Here is a 23,347-nt window from a genome sequence, read left to right as displayed (position 1 = left end):
AGAAGAAACAGATATGAAAAATTGCTATTCTAAAGCCATAGATCAAACACTGTAGTTTAAGAACTTTAGAATGACAATAATTAGAAAGAAATGCATGTTTTATGGAAAAAAGAAATAAAGTGCTTTTTATTTCTTTGGTGTTGCTATGGAGAAAAGATGTGGTAATGCTCACAGGGTGGAACTTTATTCTTGTTCTGAAGCATAGAAAAATTCCTGACTTCAATTTAGTTTTAACTGATTTATTCTGCTTTTCTATTTTCTTCCTTCTGTTCCCCCTCCCCCCTTCCTCTTCTCCTTCTTCTTCCTCCTCCTTTTCTTTCTTCTTCTTTTTTGATACCCTTCCTTCACATTTGTGGACATTCTGTCAAAACACTTTTGTATCTAAATAGATCACCTCCTCCAGAAGTTATTATTTAAATTTACTCTGGAGAAAAATTACTTGATTCTCTTCCAAAATAGGGACTCCTGGGGAAACCATCTGCTCTAAGAGAAGTAGGTGTTTCAGGTAGAACAATGGGTCTGATGCAGACTCTGTCCACCATTTGAAAATCCTTGAGATAATAAATAATCTGTCTTGGTTTTAGGGACGATACATTCTTGATCGCTTTGCTTATTCTTATGACTATTAAAAAAATAAAAAGCTACTCCTATGTAGCTGAGATAAAGAATAATGTAGATCCATATTTGCAACGAAGGAAAGAGCACCAGAGAGATTAATGAGAAAAGTTAGGTGCAACAAGATCCTGATTATTTAAATATAAAGAGAAAATATACATATATATCTTTTATATTTTTTCCTGGAAGAATACATAAGAAAACTTTGACCATGGTTATCATCAGAGTAGTGTTCGGAGAAGTGGGAAAAGGCTAACTTCTTTAATTTCCATTTAAAACCTTTTTGCATCATTTGAATTCCCTTACTATGCTCCATTATGTGATAGGCAAAATTCTAACGTGGACCCAAGATTTACCACCTCCCTGGAGGACACACCATGCATAATCCCCAGATCTGTGAATATGATAGATTTTACTCTTGCGATTTTATTATGTTACATGGTGTAATTTACTTTAAGAGAGGTTATCTAGGTGGTCCTGACCTAATCACAGGAGGACCTATAAAGCCTGAGAGGGTTTTTTTGCTGCACGAAGAAGAAGCAGCAGTCAGAGATTCAAAGCACACTAAAGAATTGGATGTGCCATTGCTGGCTTGAAGTTGGAGGGGACTCCATGGTAAGGAATGTGAGTAGCCTCTAGGAGCTGAGAGCAGTCCCGGGTTGACAGTCAGCAAGGAAGTGGGGACTTCCATGCTACAACTGAATGCAGGGAACTGAATTCTGCTAAAAGGAATGTGCTTGGAAGCAGATTTTCCCCAGAGCCTCCAGATGAGATATCTTGATTTCAGCCTTGTGATACAGTACGTTGAACCCAGCCATGTACAGCAGGGATTATCTGGGCATTAGGATTATGGACCATTTCCCCTGACTTAATAATTGTTTAATTAAATAAAAAATCTTAGGAAGTATTATTTTAAAAAACCAACTCTTAGTGTAAGGAGACCATGTACTCGTTCAAAGTTGGATGTAAAGTTACTTTACCTAAAGTAAGTCAAATTTTCTCATTGATTTCTATTGTGTATTTTTAATTATTCATTCCTGTCTCATCCTAGCAAAGATACGATATAACAGAAAGTAGTGATGTGGTTCCATGAGAGAAAAATTCCCTAAAATTCAACAAACAAACCAAAGTCCCCAAACAAAATGAATTTGAAAACTTTTGGCAAGAGAGTGACTAAACAAGCAGTTTATTCCAGGGCATATTGGAATTGCAGGAGGGAAGGGCATGTCTTTTTGGTTTGCAGTGAACCAGTGAACCCAGTACCTTCACAAGTCTTGGTATACAGTATGTGCTTAATACTTACTTGCGAATTAAAACAAATGAATGTGCTTGCTGTCAGTGTTGCGTTTTTAAAGACTATAGGTTTTCTTCCACTCAGAGTCTCCCTTCCACCATTTTGTTTCACACTTTAGAACAGAGAAATCTCCACTCTTGTGTATTCTTTACACCCACACAACTGTACCTTGTACTGTTTAGATTCCTTCTATCTCCATTCTGGAAATTTATGGTATGTTACACAGCAGAGCTACAGGAACTCCATTAACTATCTTGTGTGACTGTTTCTCAAATAACAGTTTCCTTAAGGCTGAAGATTTATTTTTCTTGCAGATTATTTGTTCCCTCTTGCTTTGTTTCTGTAAATTCTAATTCGTTATGTAGGGGGCTCCCAGCACTTTCCCCTTGCTCAATAGATAGAAAGTTCCCAGATGGCAAAGACTCTTCTCTTGTCAGTCTTATCCACAGACCCAGCACAGGGCCTGGCACATATAGATGCCCAATAAATGTTAATAAAATGGATACCTTTATTGGGGAAATGTTTCTAGCAGATAAAAACACCCTGCAGTTATTGGTTAATTCAGGCCTAACTACTTCTGTTTAATCTCTGAAAAGTCTAGCTATAAGGTAGTTGGAAAATATCTTTTGGTCTCTGACAATAAAAAGAGTGATAGTAGAAAGAAAAAAGAGAACTAAAGAGATAATGGAAGTACACCCAAGGTACATCAGTCTTCCTTTCTCTGGTTAATTTTTGGGGCACTCCCATAAGCTAAGATATTCCTTTTCTCCATCCATACTGAGAGGGAAGGGGTGGGCTTCCTTTTATTATGTAGGAATTGAAAATTATTGATTTAAAGTTCCTAGGACATTTGATTTTTCAAATAAGGGCACATTCCTCAGAATACACTGCCTTTCTCTGCATGTCATTGGGGTTCTGGATACGATTAACCTGCACTGGACCTTGGAGAACACAGCTAATCCATGTGCTTCCATAGAGCTTAAAGTGGTTGCAAGCATCAAGTTTCTCCTTAACAAAGGACATCTTGCCCCTTGTGCTAAATCGGTATCAGTTTTTTTTTTCCCGAACTCTGAGCTCTGAAGTCTCCATTTAGAATCCAGAAAATTGAGCTGTGTTCTTTTCCTTTAGTACCTCATTACTAACAATAAAGAGTTGAAGAATGCGAGTGTCGGCTGGCCATTTTGCTATGAAATACGGCAGAGCAGGGTGCAGACTTGCTTTTTGTCATCTGTAGGACCTCCAGGTTATTGATAGGAGTAGGTATTTTTCTACTGGAACATAGAAATGGAATAGTCACATTATATGCTCAGTTTACCCCAACAAAATACCAATCCCGTTGGCACCCAGGGGCTCTGCAGGTAACCCACAGGTAGGTAGTGCTGCTAATAACAGGAAGTGGTGCTATCCCGTTAGAGAACATATAACCACCTTTCAGTGTGATTGGTGACTGTCTCCTCAGTGCATTGACTATGCAGCATTAACAGGAATCTTCACAAATGCAGTAGGTGGCAAGAGAAAATTTCTTACAAGTTCCAGCAAGGGTATTTTTGCATTTTCTATTTCCCTAAGAAAAATTTTGTGCTTTTGCTCAAGGCAAATCCAATCCTGTTAGTGGCTTTCTATTCCCATGTCTGTGCCTCCAGGTGGGGAAGGAAAACCCAAGAGTGTTCACTTACAGACCAGGGGTCAGAAACTGATGGCCTGTGCCGAGGCTACATGCCAGCAGACAGTTCCACTTGGCTCAAACAGTGATTAAAATGATTTGAGCTAGTTGCCAGAAATTAAAAGCCAGGAGATTTTCATGTAAAAAAGAAATCTGAATTTTGGCTCTTCTTAAAAGAAGTTGAAGCTTTGGCAACACCAGGCCTGACTTCTCACATGGCAAATGGAGTTGGGTGGTAGATGGCAGTTTACCACAATTCAGGGTGGCTCCTAGAATGTACCGTCGCTTTCTGGGAATTAGCAAATGCGCCACCTTCAGACTGGTGAAGGACGAAGGTGTCCCCTAAGAGAGGTCACGGCCCACTTGTAACTGCCCTGCCACAGTTGCTGCCACCACCTCGAACCATGTTACTTCTATGTGAGCCCTTCAGGCATTTGAGTCTGTGACCACTGCCTAAGCCCTTGGAAGAAGCCACTGACTGCAGCATACATCCTGATGAACGAGGGCTGGCCTGGAGGGTTTTCTTTGATTGCTTGCCCACGGAAATGGAGGCACCAGCATTTGCTTGATGTACCTCCTCTTTCACCTTGAGAAGACAGCTGGACGATTTTGCAGGAATCATCTTCCAAGGCCAGGTCTCCATATCGTCACGGTTCACCTTACTTCCCAAACACCCACACGTCTCCCACCCCATGCTGATTTGCCATTTGCTCGTATTTTCAGCCTATGAGAGGATGTGTCCAGGCAGGATAAAGCAGCTTCTCCAGCATGACACAGGAATCTGACTCCTTTAACTTGGAGAGTTTGAGGCAGACTTCTTGTGCCATCTTTGAATTAGCTGATTCTAGTATCTATCTCTGTTGACAGCTAGCGCTTATTAAACTGTGCCCCACAGTGAACCCTGCAGCCACTGACAATAGACAGTGCCAAGGATCTGAGAAGCCCCTCTGTGGCCTCAGCAGACCCGAATAATAGTCTCTCTGTGGCTCCCCAAGAATCGTGAGCTGTTTTTTCTTAGCATTAGTATGACAATCATTAAAATCATTTACAAAGTGCAGCCCTATGTGATGCTGCATACGGCGCGATAAAATGAAGTTAATACCATGCCATCAGAGAGCTTATAAAGTGATTTATCGTGAAGCACAGTTGGGTGATACAATTAGGAGTCCTGTTTTGGCAGTAGCATGGATTTCAGAGTGGGGTTGAGCACTGACTCTGGCACTCAATAGTTACATGAACTTGGACAAGTCTTTTAACTCTGTGACCTTCAAGGGAAAAATAGTTAAGTTGTAACATGATGAGTGAGAACTTAGAGTGGTTAAGAACTCAGGAGTTCCCTCGCTCCCCTCATCAAAACTCTCAGGTATAAAAACAGTACCTTTCTAATAGGATTCATTTGATTAAACGAGATAATGTTTGTGTCTAGCATTTGGTAGGTACACAGTACTCCTGACCATTGGCGTGCCCAGCCTGGCATAAAGTAAGATATCAGAAATGTTGTTCTCTCTCCCCCATGCTTGTGTCTTCCTGCTTTGGGCGCTACGAATTTCCAGGTGGGAAGGACAGATGGTTGTACTGCTCAATAAATATTTACTGAATTGGTTTTACAGTGGAAAGTCTTTAAGAGTACGAATATCAAGCTGTCTTGCTAAAGGTGTAGCTTCGTAATTGGGGCAGTTTGTGTGGAGAGTTAAAGATAATTTTAGAGTTGCAAATACTACAGGATAGTGCAATGGTTAAAACAAAAGTAAGAAGAATGTATCTTTAATAATGTGAGTTACTGCCTGTTCCCTTTAGGAATGAGGTCCTGGCTGCAGAAGTCTCTATTTCAACACCCAGATCAAGCAGAATACAAAGGTTCAGTGCCAGTTTCATCTGAAACTTGTTTTGCAGTGTCACAGTCTTGCAGTCTTAGGAAAAGACTTGTGGTTGCTATGGAACTGTTAATAATGATTGCCACCCTTAGCTCAATTCCTCATACTCCTAATCTCTAACATAAAATCACTTAGACTTGGGCTGTAGGGCAGTAAACAAACTTTTGAGCAAGAATTAACTGGGTTTGGGCATTAGTGTCTTAATGTAGGAAATGACTTTCATTATAACCTTTACTTACACTAGTGGCTTGGCTATGTCAAAGGAGCTTCTAGTTTCCTGATAGTGAACTGAAACGCAGGAGGTTCAAACCTTGTTCTTCTGCATGAGCATTGCTAAAAGCAGAAACATTTTGGGCTTTCGTCTTACAATAAATGTAAGAAAAAAATATTTATTTTGTGCAGAACTGGCCTTAGTGTGGGTCTTTTATTTTCATGTATAAAAAGAAATTCAACCACGTACTAGATTCGTAAACGGAAGGAGAAAGAAGAAAATATTCCTGTTGAAATATATATGTCTATATATTTTAAAAATAAAGTCTCATGGAAAAATGACATCGTTGCTCTATTTCTGTGAGATCTGTGACCTGTGTAATAGACACTTCTTGTTCCTGAATTATATTTCTAAGATAACGATCTCAGTGCTTATTAATGTATAATCTTTGGGGGAAAACTAATCCAGTTCTTGAGCTCCAGGCACATAAAGTTAGGAATGGGTTATTGGGTGGGTATGAAGAAGACTGGGGACTTTGTAGCCTCACCAGTATGCAAATATTTCAACAATAAACAGAATAACTAGTTTGATTTCCACAACTGGTGCTCTCTCTAATCCCTACAGTATGTGTTTTCCAACAATTAGCTGGCTTAATTCTCTGTTCCATTGGTTAGGATTTTAATGTTTCAAATGAGGAACAGAGAATAAATGTCTGTCAGTCAAATCTAAAAAGATGCCTTTTTAGATAGTTTCTAGGAACAAATAACATAAGCATTTATGAAAAGGAAATGTAAACCTTGCATTAGCTCTGGATGGCCCAACTCCTTGGCTGCAAAAAAGTAACAGCAACTTTGGAAAGGTTAAACAGGCATGTTCAGGGCCCTGAGTGAAATTTAGTCTTCTACCAACTGGATGGCACTGCAGAAGACAAAGGTGTATCTGTGTGAATAAACTGAACATACGGTTCAATACATTCATGTTTGCAGGGCTATTTAAGGTATTTTAAGGTCTGGTACAAAATAATAAAAATGTAGATGGAACTATCAGATTCGTCAAGCTGCTACAGTAAATTCAGATGCTCTCCAGAGCTGGTAAGGTGATGTCAAGAAAGTTAAACTTGAAGAATGAGACTTGGATTTCTAAATGAGATTGGGGAAAAAAGAAAGCAGAGTTAATAGGGGAAATCAAGAATAAAAAATCAACATTATGGCTACATTTGGAGGAGAGTTTAATAATCAGTTCTTTCTGTTGTTTTTAAAGTTTTCTGCCGAGAAACTGACATTATTATGTACTTTTTAGTTTTTGGTTTATTTATTCTTCTTTAACACAGCCATTGTTAGTTCAACAATCTAATATTTGGGGTACATTATTGCAAAATAAGGACACAGCTGTATCAGTTATGCCATCAATACATTTGTTAATCCTATCCCTTTTGTAAGGCAAAGCATAGTTTGTTAATACTGTTTTAGATTAGCTGTATTTGTAAGGTTAGTTCTAATGAGTGGTACACACTAAAGGTAGGGAATTTGCTCTCTGGTACAACTGTCTTTAAACTGTAATAGTTTTCTCAAAACATTACCATTCTGTAATTAAAAATAAAGCAATATTTTAGTATAATGTTAGGCAGTAGTAAAAATTACCCTGTCTGAGTAAATGTACACATACACATAAACACTAGCATGCTTTAAGAAACATATTAATATTCTGTGAAATTAATATATAAATAAAATATGACCTAGAATGAAATTACCGTTATGTACAAAAAAGGAAAACTTGACTCTTTCCCTTCCCAAACCTGTTGATTCTAACATGTTACAAACATACATTACATCCTTTGAAGTGTAAGGATTATTTCAAATTTGGAAAACATTAAAGAATAGTACGATCCAACTTCCTACAAAAGGCAGTATGTATTAATTAATTTTGAAGATTTATGTTCATTCCAATGTTAAAGAGACATCTTTTTGAACTTCCTTAGGGAAATATTTGTAATGTCTTTCATTAAGGAAAAAAATGCAGCTTTAACACAGTAAAATGTTTTTTGAGATTATTTGAAAATATTAGAAAATAAAAATATTGTGAAGATATAGCATATGATTCTAGGATAAATGAATTTCTTCAGCTTTGTTATATGAGTAAATACTTGAACTAATATCGTAAATATTTTACTTTTGAACACATGCTTTTTTCTCTTTGTCTTCATTCTCTTTGCCATTCTTTGTTTCCTGTTTCTTTTATTTTCCAACTTCTCCTTAGTTTTCTTTTTCTAATAGTCCCAACTTTTCTACATATCTTACTTCATTAGCTGAACATTATAGTCTTTCAATTTCTCCTTCATTTTCAATAAACAATGTTTTCTACTAAGTCAATAGCCAACTTTCTCTTCTACCTTTTAAGAAAAGTATTTTCTTCTTGAAATATAAAGTAGTTATCTCTTTAGCTTAAATACATATGTATATTATATATCACACACTTAAAGAATAAAGATTCACAGAATTCTATGGAAATTCAATATATTAGTGGTACGCTTATTCAGCAAGCTTATGGAATGACAAAAAATGAATCAGATTTCATGATTAGTATCTTACGTAGCCTCTGATGTTTCTGGCTTAGCCAAATTGATCAGTGATTTTTGACTGCTGCATTTCTTCTTCTGGGCAGTCTTGGAGAACTACAGAAATGGAACCTAAGAGTAAATTAGAAGTGTAGACCCTGACAGGTTGCCTTCATAGTAAATCTTGGGCACGTGTGTGCGCCTACTGTGTAGTAAATGATGACTACCTGGACAGTAACACGGTGTGAGTGGGGAGTGCTGGAGATGTACAGGAGTTTGTTTCTAGGCTCTGGTTACCCACTTAACTGAAAGCACAGGCTGGGCACAGAGCGCTGTGCCTTTAGGCGGTCTGGTCCACCTGGAGCACAGCTGGCTGCACCGGCTCCTTATCTGAGTGCTCTGCCTCGTGGGAGGTTAGCACGTAGCCTCCATCATAGCACACCTGCTGTGCCTGTTCCAAGGCCACTGACTCTTCTTCTTCATCTTCCACAATAGTCAAGTCGATGTTGCTGTCCATGGCCGAGTCACTCCCTCTTGAGGCCGCCCTCCCAGCATCCCCCTCCATGCTCTTCCCTTCCACCAGTACACTGGTGAGGGATGCTTCCGAAAGACGCTCCGCAAATGAGCTCTCCTCGTGGTCATTCGGCACCTCACTGCTAGGCATGTCTTCTGACTTGGTCTCATTTTCTGCAGGGCTTTCTCCCTCTCGGACTTTCTTTCGACCGAAAGTGAGGGGAGAGACCTTGAAGGGGGAGCTTTTCCCTGAGGATGTTTTCTGGTGATTGGAAGTGAGAGATTTCTTAATCTTCTCTCTCCTCTCTGCAGATACGATCTTTGTCCCCAGCTTGTTCATCTTTTTCTCGATGTTCTGGCGAGAAAATGCTTTCTTGAGGCTATCCACTTTCCGGAGACTGGATCTTTTTATTTTCTCTGCCCGGCTTTCTTCCATCTTTTCCTCTGCACTGTCTTCCAGGGCCTCCTCGTCATGGGGCAATTCATCATCAGACGAGAGGTCCACTGTGTGCAGAGTTTCCTCCAGGGACTTGTTCTCGTCAGCATGCTCCTCTTCCTTCCCCTCCGCTAGGCTGGAAGCTGGCTCTTTCACAAACACACTGGCAGGGATCTCATTTTCTTCCTGAAAAGATGGACAACGTAAATTTCATGTTAATAACACATTTCACAAATAGTCCTGAACTGCTGTAATTTCTGGGTATGTGTTTTTGGCATGACAGAAACCAAAGGTCTGTGGCTTTAGTTTTCTAGAATATGAAAAGTTAATTCTAAACTGATCAAGTCATTCTGCTTAGGCTGGATAAGGCCAACGGCTGCCTGTTGGGAATATTATGAGGGCATCTGGCAAGGGCTCTATCAGTGACAGGCAGGGAGGGAAGTGGGTTGTGGGTCAGACAAGACAAGGAAGCTGCCTAGATAAAGGAGCTAAAGTAAGTTACTGTGAACCCAGAGGGCCTCTCTCTCGTAACCTCAGGCTCTATTCCTGCCAAAATCCCACTGCAAAAGGGCCTGGAGGTCAAGTTAGAAGATAAAAGATGAAGACTTCCCAGTTCTCTCCCCTGCCCCATCTTTTCCTTAAGTGTCAGGCACCAGGTAAAACCTCTATCAGGTTCCCTCCCCAAGTAGAAGTCAAAAGTAAAGGCATGGTCAACCTTGGTATCTGTTTAAAAATGCATACTAATTTTTCTAATGACCTAATTTTGGAGTAAGAGAAGCAAGGGCTAGCCTTACTGGGGACCCACTCACGAAGCCTTGTGTTTAGAATGTCCTTTGTGGGCATTATAAGGAGAGATGGTATACTACGGCCATTTCTGGAGTAGTAAGGGGGAATCTTGCTGCCAGGCGTAGCTTATCAAGCCTCTCTGTTAAATAGGGCTTCCTTGGGCAGGAGTACTTCAGCCTCCACCTAGGGTAAAGAGTGAAGAGGGAAACTCAGGAATCTGTGCCCCCTCCCCTTATTCCCAGCACACTCTTTCTCCAGCTTCTGGGTGTACAATGATCTGCCTCTCCCTCTGCCTCAGGGAGCAGAGCCTGAAAACTTGCCTCCAGAGAGTGCAAAGGGGATGGTTCTCCAGAGTAGCGAAGCAGGGAGATTTGAACTCAGACAGACTTGGGTGACACAGCATAGGAATCCCTTTGATTTTTATATTTTTCTTTAAATACAGGAAAATGAGAGCCAGCTAGCAAAGTGCCTTCACATTTTCATTGGAAGAAATGGCACAGTGGAAAGAACGTGTGACAGGAGGCCTGAGTCTCAGTTCTTTCTGTACTGCTCAATGGCTCTGAGGCCTTCAGCAAATAACTTAATCTCCTTGTGTCTCAGTGTCTTCCAAATGTGAACAAGAGGATTTGACCCAGATTAGCAGCTTTCAAACTGCACTCCCAAGGGTATTAGGAGTTCTGCAAGAATGCCAAGGTGGGCCAGGCTCCAGAGCCCACTGCCAGCCGGGCTTCAAGCAGAGCCTCAATGTTACCTGATTATATTGTGGACTGCCCAGTAAACTTTCAGTTTGAAAAATAACTGGATTTAGTGAATTTAAAAGTCTGTGTGTTAAAAAGGGCTTCCCTGGTGGTGCAGTGGTTGAGAGTCTGCCTGCCGATGCAGGGGATACGGGTTCGTGCCCCGGTCTGGGAAGATCCCACATGCCGTGGAGCGGCTAGGCCTGTGAGCCATGGCCGCTGAGCCTGCGCGGCCGGAGCCTGTGCTCCGCAACAGGAAAGGTCACGACAGTGAGAGGCCTGCGTACCGCAAAAAAAAAACAAAAGTCTGTGTGTTAAAAAAAATAATAATAAATTAAATAAATAAAAGCTCAAAACAAACAAACAAAAAGTCTATTTGGGAGCTAAACTTCATGCAAAGTTTATGTTAATGGTAAGAACTTCCCCTATTGTTTTGCAATTTTGATTGACTGAAAAGTCAATAAAATTGGGGTAGTGATCAAAAATATGTTCTAAGTGTATACCTGTATACTTTCAACTTCTCACTACAAAGACTAAGTGAACAATGTTTTAATATAGAGAAACTTAAAAATCCCTCTCCTTATTAATCACCAAATAGTATAATTACAATACTCTCTGAAAAGATACAGCCCCATGTCCCCCGCTTACACACACATACTCATAACAGAGTATGAGTTCCATAAATTGGTTAGAAACAAAGTCTTGGGTAGAGTAAAAAGCAGCACGTCTGGTTAAATAGAATCCTTGGTAGAGTTAAGAAATCCCAAATTCTGTTTCCCAAAGCTTACTCCCATTTTGAATATCACAGAATGTCAGAAACACAGTATAAAAGATAAAGTAAAAACTTGAAATTTGCACGGGATTCCCACGAATAACTTACGACACGGACCTTTACAGAGAGCAACTCTGCCACGCTTCAAGTCTTGACTTGCCTCTTTTTCGTTGGCGTGTATTCCCTGTGAGGGTGGGAACTTGTGTCTCTTGTTCACTGTTAAGCCCCGTGACTAGAGTAGTTCCCGACAGCTCAGCAGTTATTTGTTGAATGAGTGCATGTTGAGGAGGCTTTCTAAGACAGCCCTGAGGGTGGCTAGAGTGGAGACTGCCCCTGTGTCGGGCGCTGCAAAAGAATGGACTTAGTTCTGTGTCTAGAAGGACATTTGCTGACTGCTGCTGCCACTGGGAAAAGAGGAGAACCAGGCCTAAGGGGCTCAGCAGTTTCCATTTTTAAGGAAGGATTTTATTCTCAGTGGATGAGCATTACTAAAAGAGGGGCAGACTGCAGAAATAGCTAGGGCTCTGATGTTTAGTCCAGAAGCAAAATTACTTCTGGGGTTTGACAAGAGGGTTGGGAAGGTTTGACAGGAGTTGCTTGCAGGAAAGGAAGAAACCAAGAGCTCAGTAAAACGTTATTAAAAGTCCTCAGTAAAGGGCTTCCCTGGTGGTGCAGTGGTTGAGAGTCCGCCTGCTGATGCAGGGGACATGGGTTCGTGCCCCGGTCCGGGAAGATCCCACATGCCGCAGAGCGGCTGGGCCCATGAGCCATGGCCGCTGAGCCTGGATGTCCGGAGCCTGTGCTCTGCAATGGGAGAGGCCACAACAGTGAGAGGCCTGCGTACCGCAAAAAAAAAAAAAAAAATCCTCAGTAAAGAAGGCAGAAAGTCAGGTGGAAAATTAAAAATAAGCCTTGGTTACTAGAGGAGAGGTACATTTTGTGTAGTATAATCTCAGGTTAATCAAAGGTTTACCTTTGATTACTGATTACCCTGATAACTTCCCTTTCTTCAACCTCAACAAAAAATGTCCATATTAACTGTACTTCTAAAAGAATTAAACCAATAATATTGCATTTTTAATGCAGTGTAAATTTTATTGTTAAAACAGCACAGTTACTGTTGAGTCTTAGACTCTTGTCTCTCTCACTATGTGTCCTTTGAGGACAGGTTTGGGAAAAGTGCATTATCAGGTGAATCAGAAGTGATCTGTTGGTAGATCACACCGCATACATGAGGGCAGTCGAGAGATGGCGGGAAACCCAATTGAGCTCTTTCAGACAATGTTGGGGAAATTTATATAAGAACTCTTTGATGCCAACTATGAAAATAAACCCAGCAGGAACAGACATAATCCAGAATGAGTTGGATGTGTCTTAATACAACTGGAAACAAGTGCGATATGCCTTTTTGGCCAACTGCTATGCTTCTGCTGTCATTTTTATTAATCAAGCAGTATTTTGGGTTATGTCTACTGGACAGTGTTTATTTTGTGACTTCTTATAGTTCTACTCTGAAGGTAAGCAAGCCCTTTCCCTTCACATAGAAATTTGTGAATGTCCAAGTACATGTGGGAATTACATTTCCAAAATGTTTGTTTAGAAGCAGAAAAATGCTGACACTCTTCAAAATCTCTATTCTTTAGTAAAATGTAGACATGGCATTTGACTATAAAGGAACGATTATAGTGGTGGAAATTCAACTTGAACTTCAGACAGTGGCTCCTCTGTAACTGCAGTGTCCCCTAGGTGTCCAGTCTTACTTGCTCATGTGTCCTCCTTCAGTCCAATTACACATACCTTATGGAAACACTTGATATTTCACCTGCCTACAGGTGAGGTGATACTTCTGCCTTCAGCCTCCTGTTGTAATGTTTTTGATCTGCTTTCTCTTACAGATTCTAAGACTGATGGCTCTTTCAAGGGGGAGGATCAAATATACATCCTCAATTCCGTCACCACTTAACTATGCTAGTTACCCATGTATCCACTTGGGGTTTGTAACTCCTTAACATGGCATTAAGAATCCCTTGTGAGTTGCATTGCTTCCTTGGAGAGTTGTACCCAGGAGAGGCCCCCAGCTGCAGCTGACTATTTGCCCTATAGAGTTTTTTTTTAAGTTTTTTTAACATCTTTATTGGAGTATAATTGCTTTACAATGGTGTGTCAGTTTCTGCTTTGTAACAAAGTGAATCAGCTATACATATACATATGTTCCCATATCTCTTCCCTCTTGCGTCTCCCTCCCTCCCACCCTCCCTATCCCACCCCTCCAGGTGGTCACAAAGCACCGAGCTGATCTCCCTGTGCTATGCGGCTGCTTCCCACTAGCTATCTATTTTACGTTTGGTAGTGTATATATGTCCATGCCTCTTTCTCCAGATTTATTTTCAAAAAGGTACGTAGCCCCACCGATGCAGCTGCTCCTGGTTCTGACCTTTCACAAGGACCCTTAGGGGTTTTTAAAAGGAAGGGAGGGCTTCCCTGGTGGCGCAGTGGTTGAGAGTCCGCCTGCCGATGCGGGGGACGCGGGTTCGTGCCCCGGTCCGGGAAGATCCCACATGCCGCGGAGCGGCTGGGCCCGTGAGCCATGGCCGCTGAGCCTGCGCGTCCGGAGCCTGTGCTCCGCAATGGGAGAGGCCACAACAGTGAGAGGCCCACGTACCGCAAAAAAAAAAAAAAAAAAAAGGGAAGGGAGAATTAATCAGTACACTTCTAACATATATGAATGATATACTTGCACCATAAAAGAGACAAGGAATGGAAAGAACTCTTGAGAAAGTGGCATTTTTTCCTTGCACTTTCGCTTGTTTGCCGTTTATACTGATTCTTGTGACTAACAGTCTCAAGTCTTGCGTGCAGATATCAACACAGAGAAACTGGCCAACATGCTGGGTACTTCTTGGGTTGATGCTCATGGAAGCAAATCTTCTTTGCACATAGATACACACACTTTAAAAGAGGAGACTCTATGACTAGCATTGGAAAAGGAAGCTACAGTAAGTCATTTAAAAGCTTGAACAGGCAGTTTGCTCTCCTGTCACTAACTTATCATCCCCGTTGTTAGAAGAAAATAACAAAGGCTGTTACATTCCCACAGGGATGTGGTGGCATGGTAGAGGGATATGAGGACCATAAATTTGTGTCCGTGGAATGTTTTATCCAATAATCTCTAAATACTAGTTATGAAAATGGAACTGTGCTCACCTGACATTCTGATTTATGGGTCTCTTTTACACATTGATGGTTTTCTCCAGTTTGTGTTTCTGAGGTATAGATTGCCAAGTGGATAAAGCCATTGATTAGAAATGTACCCCTAAGGCAGCTGTTGGTGGAATCAGCAAGTCATAAGAATAAAATGCATTAGTTATAATCCCTGAGCAGTCTTTCACATTCCCGAGGATTTAAAAGTTTCATTATTTTCCAGTGTTATAGAGGGTTCAGTTCTTTTTTAAGATCACACTGCTTAGGTGTTCTTTGTTGCATACACACAAAAAACACAAAACAAAACAAAGAACAAACCACACTGAATTATTTAAAAGCTATTGTAGAAAACCCAGTAAATATGAACTTTGCCATAGTTGGATTATAGTGTTTATTTTCACTCATTTCATAATTCAACTGTATAATTTCTATTATTAATAAAATGAAACCTTGCTAGTCACTTTGTTTCTCAGGGCCTCTGCTCCTTTGATATAAAACGAGGTTAACCTAAATGATTGTTGAGGTGCTTTCCAGCTCTAAAATACTTGATTCTGTGATGTTAACCTAAATCCCATGAAAACTAGTCTAACAGATTGCAAAAGTGATCTCACAGTGTACAAATGCCAAACATGCTTTGTTTCATGCAAGAATCAAAACTATAGGACCTGAGTTGCATTGGCGAACACTTTTCATGTGTTCAATTCAAACAGATATGGATTACAAAACAACAGAAGGGGCAACATTCACCTGGAAGGGCTGCATCTGAGATAGAGTCTCGTTTTGTAATTTGTGAGAGAAGTAATGATTCTTTTGAAGAAATACCGACAATAATCAGTTATTCATTTAAAGTGCCTGAGGCAGTGCTGACATTCAATAAGTGTAAATAGTAACAATAAGAACTAGTATTTTGTTTATCTCATAAACTAAAGGGCACCGGATAAGTAGCACATCAAAACCAGTATCCCATTATGGGAATATTAATCAATGTGATACAAACATCGTGAGCTGTCATATAAAGGTGACTGTGGTTATCTATATGCCCATTTCTTCTAAGTCTGTACTAATTTAGCAATTTTCAGAGCAGTGGCTTTGGATAAATACAGTCTTTAAAAAAATTAATTTAAAAATAGTCTGAAGATGTTATACTTTTAGCACCTTTCTAAAATTCTGTTCTCATCAAAGGAACCCAAATGATGAATATTTGAACACATGTATAGGCTTGATTCTCCATGAATGTAGCCACAGCAAACATCTAACTTCTACTCTTTTCACCCAGTTTCACAATTTCATGTGGATGAAAGTGTAAACTGTCCATGAGTACTCTCATTTTGTTCCCTGGATTTGAAATCATTCTGAAACTGCTTTGTCAAGTGATCATTACTAGAACTTTAAGAGGCCTTAAGTGGGCATCACACCCTCAGTGCCAGTTACCTGTGAAATTCTAGTCTCTTCAATCAACAGAGAAAACTTCCTCTTAACTGTAAATTCACTGATTTTTGTACAAATTTTATTTTTAGTAAAAGATACATATGCACTTACAGGCAAAGAATTAGTCTTATTGGTCTTTAGCATTTTCTTTTTGATCAGCAACCTCTCTGAGTCTTATTATCATTTATACTGGCTCCTGTTACAGTATTTTGAATTCAAACATTGATCTTAAGCCATTATTTAAAAAAAATATTAAAAGGGAAGCTGCTAAGTTTAACAAGGATTTTACAATTTATTTTATTGCTCAAAAGGAGATGAATTTTCTCCAGTTTTAGATTCTACTGGTTATAATTTGAAGTAATTGCTAAGACATGAGAGGCTTAACAGCTACAACAGTGTTGTAAGTTTAGCACAGAATTAGATAAATAAATGACATATTTTAAACAGGACAAATTTCAGAATTAAAAAAAATGCTAATGTGTATCTAGTGTTACTAGCATCTAGTAGATCAACCAACCAACCAACCAACCAACCAACCAACCAACCAACCAAAAAGCACCTGCAGATTTTGGAAAACACAACAGGACTTTACAAACTGGAAACATAATCTTCTAAACACTATAGGAGTGAATATGATCCAGTCAGGTGACAGATTTTCGTTCTTCAATCTCCTATTTTTACATTAATTCTTTTTGTCTTAAACTAGAAAACCAGTGGATTTAGTAAGGGAAAGTCTAGCATAGGGGTCCAAGTGGACTGAAAGTGACAAACAACTTAGAGACCTGGTACATTATCCGCCCTCCTCACTCTGCAGGTCTAGAAAACATCTACCCTGTGCCCCACTGTGAAGACTGTGCTGCTACTAGAAAGGTCTATTTAGAGTAGGCCCTTTGGGCAGAGTCCTGTGCTTTTAAAGGGCTTTGCTTTCCTTTGCTCTGGGAGTGATGTAATATTGATTTCAACTCGGTAGTTATCATACAATGTATGGCAGGGAGTGGGAGTGTATATGTGTGTGTGTGTGTGTGTGTGTGTGTGTGTGTGTGTGTGTGTTTAGCTTTTAATAAATCCCAACTAAAAAAGCAAAAGCATAGCTGTTTGAAGATCCTGGGCAGGGTGAGATCAGTTTTTACTAAAAAGCCATATTTCTAACCAAGCACAAGTATAGCCTCCTCTCCATGCAAATGCATTGCAGATCCACCCAGGAAGAGCTTCAGTTCTTTGAGCTTACACCACGACAGTCGCTAACCATTTAAAATATGTTATTCCATTTATTCCTCACCCTATGCAAGAGATATGAGGGAAGAAGCATTAATGTTTAAGAGCGCACACTTTGGAGTCAATTAAATATGAGTTGAAATCCCAGCTTCACCACTGCCTACTAAATAGTTTCAGACAAGATGTAAGTATCTCTGAATCTCAGCATCCTCATCTGTAAATTGGTGCAGTTGAGATAAACTACAGAAAGATACTTAGCAGAGTATGCAGGGCTTATTAAGAGCTCAAAATACTTTTACTCTTTCAAATATTAATAAGGTGTACAGATGAGGAAACAAAAGCTTGGAAAAGCTACACAATGTGCACCAGATCACATAACTGGCAAGTGGTGAAACTAGGATTTGAACCAGTGTCTGTATGACAAAATTTATCTTTTCTCAACCCCTATACTGGACCACTCTCTAACACAAGTTATTATTATATCCATTGGCATAATGGATATAATATAATAATTGTAATGGATATAATAATTTACTACCCTAGAAACCCCTACTTTAAGAAGGATCAAGAGAAAGAGCAACTTTTCCACTGAGGGACTTCATTTGTATTTGTTTTTTCAGAATAGTCATCTTGCAACATCTTGAGAGTGGATATTTCTGATATCCTTTAGGCTAATAAAAGATCTTACATTACATGACTTAAGAAAGGTCCAATTCCTTGCCCCTCTAATTCTCTGTCTCCTAAACTGCTCTTTCAAAAAAGTCCTTGGGGGCTGCTTGCTAAGAGGCCCTGAATGGAGCCTGAACACATTGCTTTGGATTCTTTTAGCTTCTACCTTGGTCTTGAGCCCCTGTTTCACCTTGTCCTCACTATATGGAGAATTCCTACCGTTTCTGGCTGTAATTTCACACCTGTCAATCCAATGTGACAAAACAGGAGACCATGGCAGGGCTTCAGCAGCAGCCTGTGTCTTTAAGTTCCCAACAGTTGTTTTTTTAAATGTCAGATTTACAGTTCTCTTGAAATTTTTAGTCACGTATCTTCTCCATCCCTCTCCCCAACACCTACAGAATATCCTCCTTGGCAAAACAAAACAAAACCTGATCCCGACATACTGTGACTTTCCTCTACTACATAAATAATTTTTTGTTTTTCCTCCTTAACTGAGGGACAGGACAAGAGAGAATCTCTCTGATTCATACTGGAAGGAGGGAAATTTCCTTTGATGACTCAGATTTAAACAGGTCTGTATATATTTGGTTTTGTTTGGAGATCAGTGTTTAATTTATAAATGCCTTGAGAGTTGAGATTTATAATATCTTTTAGGCTAATAAAGTTAGGATCTTATATGGCTTAAGAAAGGCGCAGTTACCATATCTCTTTTCAGTTCGTCTGGTTCATGAAAAGCTATTCCATTTGCATTAAAAGCTAAAAAATTTCCGGTCTGCAACAGACTGCAATGTATAGAAGGACATCAGCTGCCTGAAGCTTTACAACATCAAGTACAATGTGGGGGGACAAAAAAGCAGTGAGATGAGTCTTTCCTTTTATGGAGGAAGGAGGCTTAAGTTCTAAATTGGCAGAGCAGATTCATTTAGAAAAAGAAGGCTCCCTCCGTTTAAGTTCCAATTTCTAAATCTCTTTGGGGAGATGAAGGCTCTTCTTGTGTGCCTTTCACAATCAAACATTTGGTTATAGCCTCTCCCCTCCGTGGCTCTGAAATCCTCTCCTATTCACGTGGTCACAATGAGACAGCCCTGGGGCAGGGATGGCAATTGCTTCCTGGGCTCTGTGCTGGCTGGGCTCCACTGGGCGGAAGGGCTTCCAGCGTTAGGCAGGGCTGCCCTTGGATTCACAAACGCCCACCACGTGGCGGAACAACAGTCCCACGCAATCTCCCTGTCCTCAAAGAGCCTCTTGCTACATTAATTGCATCATTGATGCATTATAAAAATTAAGTGGCCTTTTCATTCCAAGGCAACCATTTGAAGGAGAAAATATCCTAGGCTAGCCTTTGTAACTGTAACTGATAACACTGCTTTTGTTTTACTTTACAGTTGTGGTCTCTCTGAGCAAGGAGAAGCATATCTAGTGTGTTTGTAGAGTAATGCTCTATAGTTTCAGTGCATTTGCTAGAAAAAAAGCTCAACAAGATTGCTTTAGCCAAAAGAGTCTCAAAAGTAGAAGGCTAGTTCATCTCTAATGGAATCAATCTTCAATACTTGGTTAGTCCCCAAAACACTGGTGACCTTTGGACAAAGGGAGGCTTTAAAAAGTTACGAATTTGACTTGATTAAAAAACAAAACAGAAAACTCACATGATCACCTCATTTCCACAAAGAGTTAATAAACAGCCAGTGAATTAATTTGCCTGTCCAGCTAACAGCTGCAGTCAGAGCCCCACGTTCACAATGCAAAGAGACAAGTGAATCTGACTGGTGTGCCTGCACCTGCTCACCTTCCCAACCTGTATGGAGGTGCTCCTGACAAATGACCCCGACCTGCTAACTCCTGAGGCCCCTGCCTTGGGTTTAGGCTGCAGTGACCTGGGGAATTCCCAGCCCTGTGTGTAGATTTCACATGCACCTGCTGAAGGCGGCGGGGACAGTACAAATGGCTGTGAGAGCCAGGCGACTGAGATCATGGATGCGGAGTCCCAGCTGGGTGGGCGGAGAGTAGGGGCACTGACCTGGAATATGAGCACCTTGAAATGGTTGCGCCTGAGGAGCTGGGCGTGGTTGTTCTCTAGCCGCTTCACTTGCGCGCACTGCCTCTCCAAGCGCTCCCTGACGGCGCGCGTGTGGGCGCTGACCTTGCGGGACTTCTCCAGCAGCTTGCTCACCGTGTTGCTGGTGGAGGCCTGGTACTTGGAGAGCTTGGTGAGGTCATTCTGGATGCCCTTCACGGAGCCCTCCAGGCTTATCTGCCGCTGCTCCATCTTGTGCTGGTTCTCCTGCACGGCGTCCAGCATGTTCACCAGCTTGTCCAGGAGCGTGAGTACTGTGACGGCGTTCACCTGTGAGTTGTCCCGGATGGCCTCCTCCGTGCTCCCCGGGTTCAGGCTGGGGCTCGGCGTGGAGGAGGGCACCGGGCTGGAGCTGCCCGGCTTCTCCTGCCGCATGTCAGGACCCGGGTGCTGGAACTTTTCGGCTTGCGCAGCGTCCTCCCCCATAGCTGGACAGGTGGGAACGTTCTTCTGGCTCCGGCGAGAAAGACGGTGGACAGGGGTGCAGAGCGTGGCCCTCTGGTTTGAGCTCAGAGCACCGCTCTCTGGGACTGGCAGAGGTTCAGACAGGCAACAACTGGCTACACTGATGAGGGAAGCTGCATTCCAGCTGCTCTTAAAAGACCTACTCCACCCAGTGGGAGGCGAAGGATACAGAACTGAGAACCACTCAGGGTTTAGAGGCATGCACACACTTCCTAACCGCGTACTCCTCGGCACAGGTCACTTTGCTGCAGTTTAGCTTTTCTTTCCTGTGCCTCTTCCCTTTTAAAAATAAGTTCAATGTCATATTTCACTCATGACTTCATCTAGAGGCGGAGAAGAACACGCTAATTTGGCCCAGCTCCACAGTCTCCAGTTGGCTAAAGCTAGTAAACTTTTCTCTGGCTGCTATGCTGCGTATGCTACAGAGTGCCTGTTTGTTTGGTTTTTTTTTTTCCTGGATACAAGTTATTCTAACGGAAAGTATTGTTTGCCTTTGCCCTAGAACAGACTGATGGGCTGCAGAACGCCTGGTGTCCTAATGGAAGGGGCCAAGTTTAAAGGGTACTTGCAGTCAAGTTTGTAGTGTTACTTTTTAATTTCCAAAGGGATAGAAGTAACATAATGACAAGGAAAAAAGCCCAGTTCTTACTCTTGCAATTGGTGATGCAAGATAAGATGAAAGAGATTGAAATTCAGGGATGTTAAGACATGCGATGCTGTTACAGTTATCACGTAATAGATGGAAATTTTTTGAATGACGACTTTAAAAATAGAGTTTCTTTTGAGAAGTAAAATTGACATAGGAAAAGCCAAAAAAAAAAAAAAAAGAAAATTATGGTTTCTTTAAGAACTTACCATGCTGATTTGTTTTAACTAATTTTGAATCAGGGCTGAGAGATTTTCTCAGATGCCCATCTCTGCAAGGCATTTATTGACACGTGCCCAGAAGTGTGACTCTTGGGCAGGTTGAGCTGGAGTTTCTGAAGTGCTTCTAATGTTTGACATTTCCAAATTCCTGCTCAGTGAAGTGGCACACCTGTTCTAAAATGTGGCCCTCCTCAGCTAAGCCCTTGGGACTTGGGGCTTATTTCCTAAAACGACTTTACATGCTTGAATTGGTTTTAAACGTATCCAGCCTTTGAAAGTGCTTTCAGCAGGAAGTTTGTAATAGGCCTTCAACGTACAATTTTAAGAAGAACAAATACCAGCTCATTTGGGGTCAGGGTTGATAACGGAAAAAGTGCCATTCTTCAACGGCAAAATGTACATGTGAGCCAATCAATCAGGAGGTCATTCGTTGTCACATCTATTGAATTTGTGAGTCCCCACTCTCTGTTCGGTTCTATATTTGATGAGCTATCTAGAGGATACTAATAAAGTGTGATCTAAGACCCTGCCCTCAGTGCATATGCCTGCTAGTTAGGGAGATGAATCAAAGATTTTACAGAGGCCCCCAATTTTCCTTAGATAATTGGTACCCCCCAAACCCACTTAAAGTGAATCTTTTCAAAATAGGGAGAAAAAAAGTGAAAACATTTGGTTGAGAAAATATCTTTTAAAAATGTAAGAAAATTATTAAAATGGATTTACCTTACATTAACAAAATTTAGTTGGTCGGTGATGTGTTAAACATTAGAACAAAGGATGAATCAAGTGTTAATTCTGAGAAGCATAATTTTCTAACAAAATTATATGGTATCATGACACAATATCCATTTTACATTTGACTTCTATGGGCAAATAGAAGTCATTATTACAAAAATATTTGAGGGCTTCATCAGTTTTCCAAGAGCCTCTCTTAAATTTTGACATTCCAATCATTCCCTTTTGAGGCACTTACTTGTGCCATCATCTGTGTGGATATTTTCTTCTTCAAATGTTAAGTATTCCAGCTGCAGATTCTCATTTCCCAGAAGAGTTGCCCACGATTCAAGGGCTTCTCTAACATTACCTTCATCAACTTCATGATTTCTTAACATATTTTGAAAGATTTGCAATTTCACACTATAATCACTTTGCCCTGATTTTGCATTGATTTGCACTGATTTTGCATTGCATTGTTGGGTATTGTATAATCAGTTAGATGAATAGAGACATTAAAGACACGGGATGAGGTGGGAAAAGGATAGAGGCTAGTTGTTAAACAGGAAGAAAGGTTTGCATGTGGCTTATTTATTTTTTAAAATTAATTGTGAATAACACAAGTAACTTAACAGTTGCCTATTGCTGTGTAACAAACCAGTCTGAAATTCAGTGGCTGAAAACAACAGTCATGAATTTTATCTACTCATGATTCTGGGATTGGCTAGGCAGGGCTTAGGTGGAATGGGTCATCTCTGCTAGGAATGTTCATATAGGAATCTGAGATGGTCTCAATCACACGTCTGGCTCCTTAGCTGGGATGACTAGAATCCTGGGATTTCTCTGTCCTCCATCTTTAAGCCTCCAGGGACTCTCACTCTGATCTCTCTAGTAGGGGAGTCACACTTCTTTACCTGGTACCTCAGGGTTCCCAAGAAGTGGAAGCAAAAGCTGCAGGATCTCTTAAGGTTAGGCTCTGGGACTCTGTCCCCTTGTCACTTTCATCACATTCTGTTGGGCTAAGCAGGTCAGTCGGTTTCAAAGGGACAAGAAATAGACTTCACGTCTTTAGGGGAGGAGCAGCAAAGTTCCATGATAAAGGGTGAGCAGCATGGCAGAGATTGCTGTAGCCATCTTTGGAGAAAATCTACCTCAGCATGAATATATTTTTCTTTCAAAAGACTATTACAGGGCTTCCCTGGTGGCGCAGTGGTTGAGAGTCCGCCTGCCCATGCAGGGGACACGGGTTCGTGCCC

General features: G+C 40.9%; 1 protein-coding gene across 1 annotated transcript; it reads right to left on the bottom strand.

Moving 5' to 3' along the window:
- Window positions 1-4,686: 4,686 nt before the first annotated feature.
- On the bottom strand, window positions 4,687-20,515 carry CAVIN2 (caveolae associated protein 2). Its single transcript, XM_067741158.1, has 2 exons — window positions 19,989-20,515; window positions 4,687-9,346 (listed from the first exon to the last, which is right to left on the bottom strand). The coding sequence occupies exons 1-2, from the start codon at window positions 20,469-20,471 to the stop codon at window positions 8,552-8,554; spliced, it is 1,278 nt and encodes a 425-aa protein (XP_067597259.1). The 5' UTR covers window positions 20,472-20,515; the 3' UTR covers window positions 4,687-8,551.
- Between the last annotated feature and the right edge of the window lie 2,832 nt (window positions 20,516-23,347).

Source organism: Pseudorca crassidens, chromosome 6 (assembly GCF_039906515.1).
Source record: "Pseudorca crassidens isolate mPseCra1 chromosome 6, mPseCra1.hap1, whole genome shotgun sequence".
Lineage (NCBI taxonomy): Eukaryota > Metazoa > Chordata > Mammalia > Artiodactyla > Delphinidae > Pseudorca > Pseudorca crassidens.
Note: the sequence above shows the minus strand (reverse complement) of the source record. Positions and strands in the feature narration are given on the sequence as shown.

Excerpts from the sequence above, each read along its gene's own strand:
- CAVIN2 (XM_067741158.1), bottom strand. The coding sequence starts at position 20,471 with ATGGGGGAGGACGCTGCGCAAGCCGAAAAGTTCCAGCACCCGGGTCCT. Across the intron at positions 9,347-19,988 it reads TCAAGGTGCTCATATTCCAG|GAAGAAAATGAGATCCCTGC; the intron begins GTCAGTGCCCCT and ends CCATCTTTTCAG.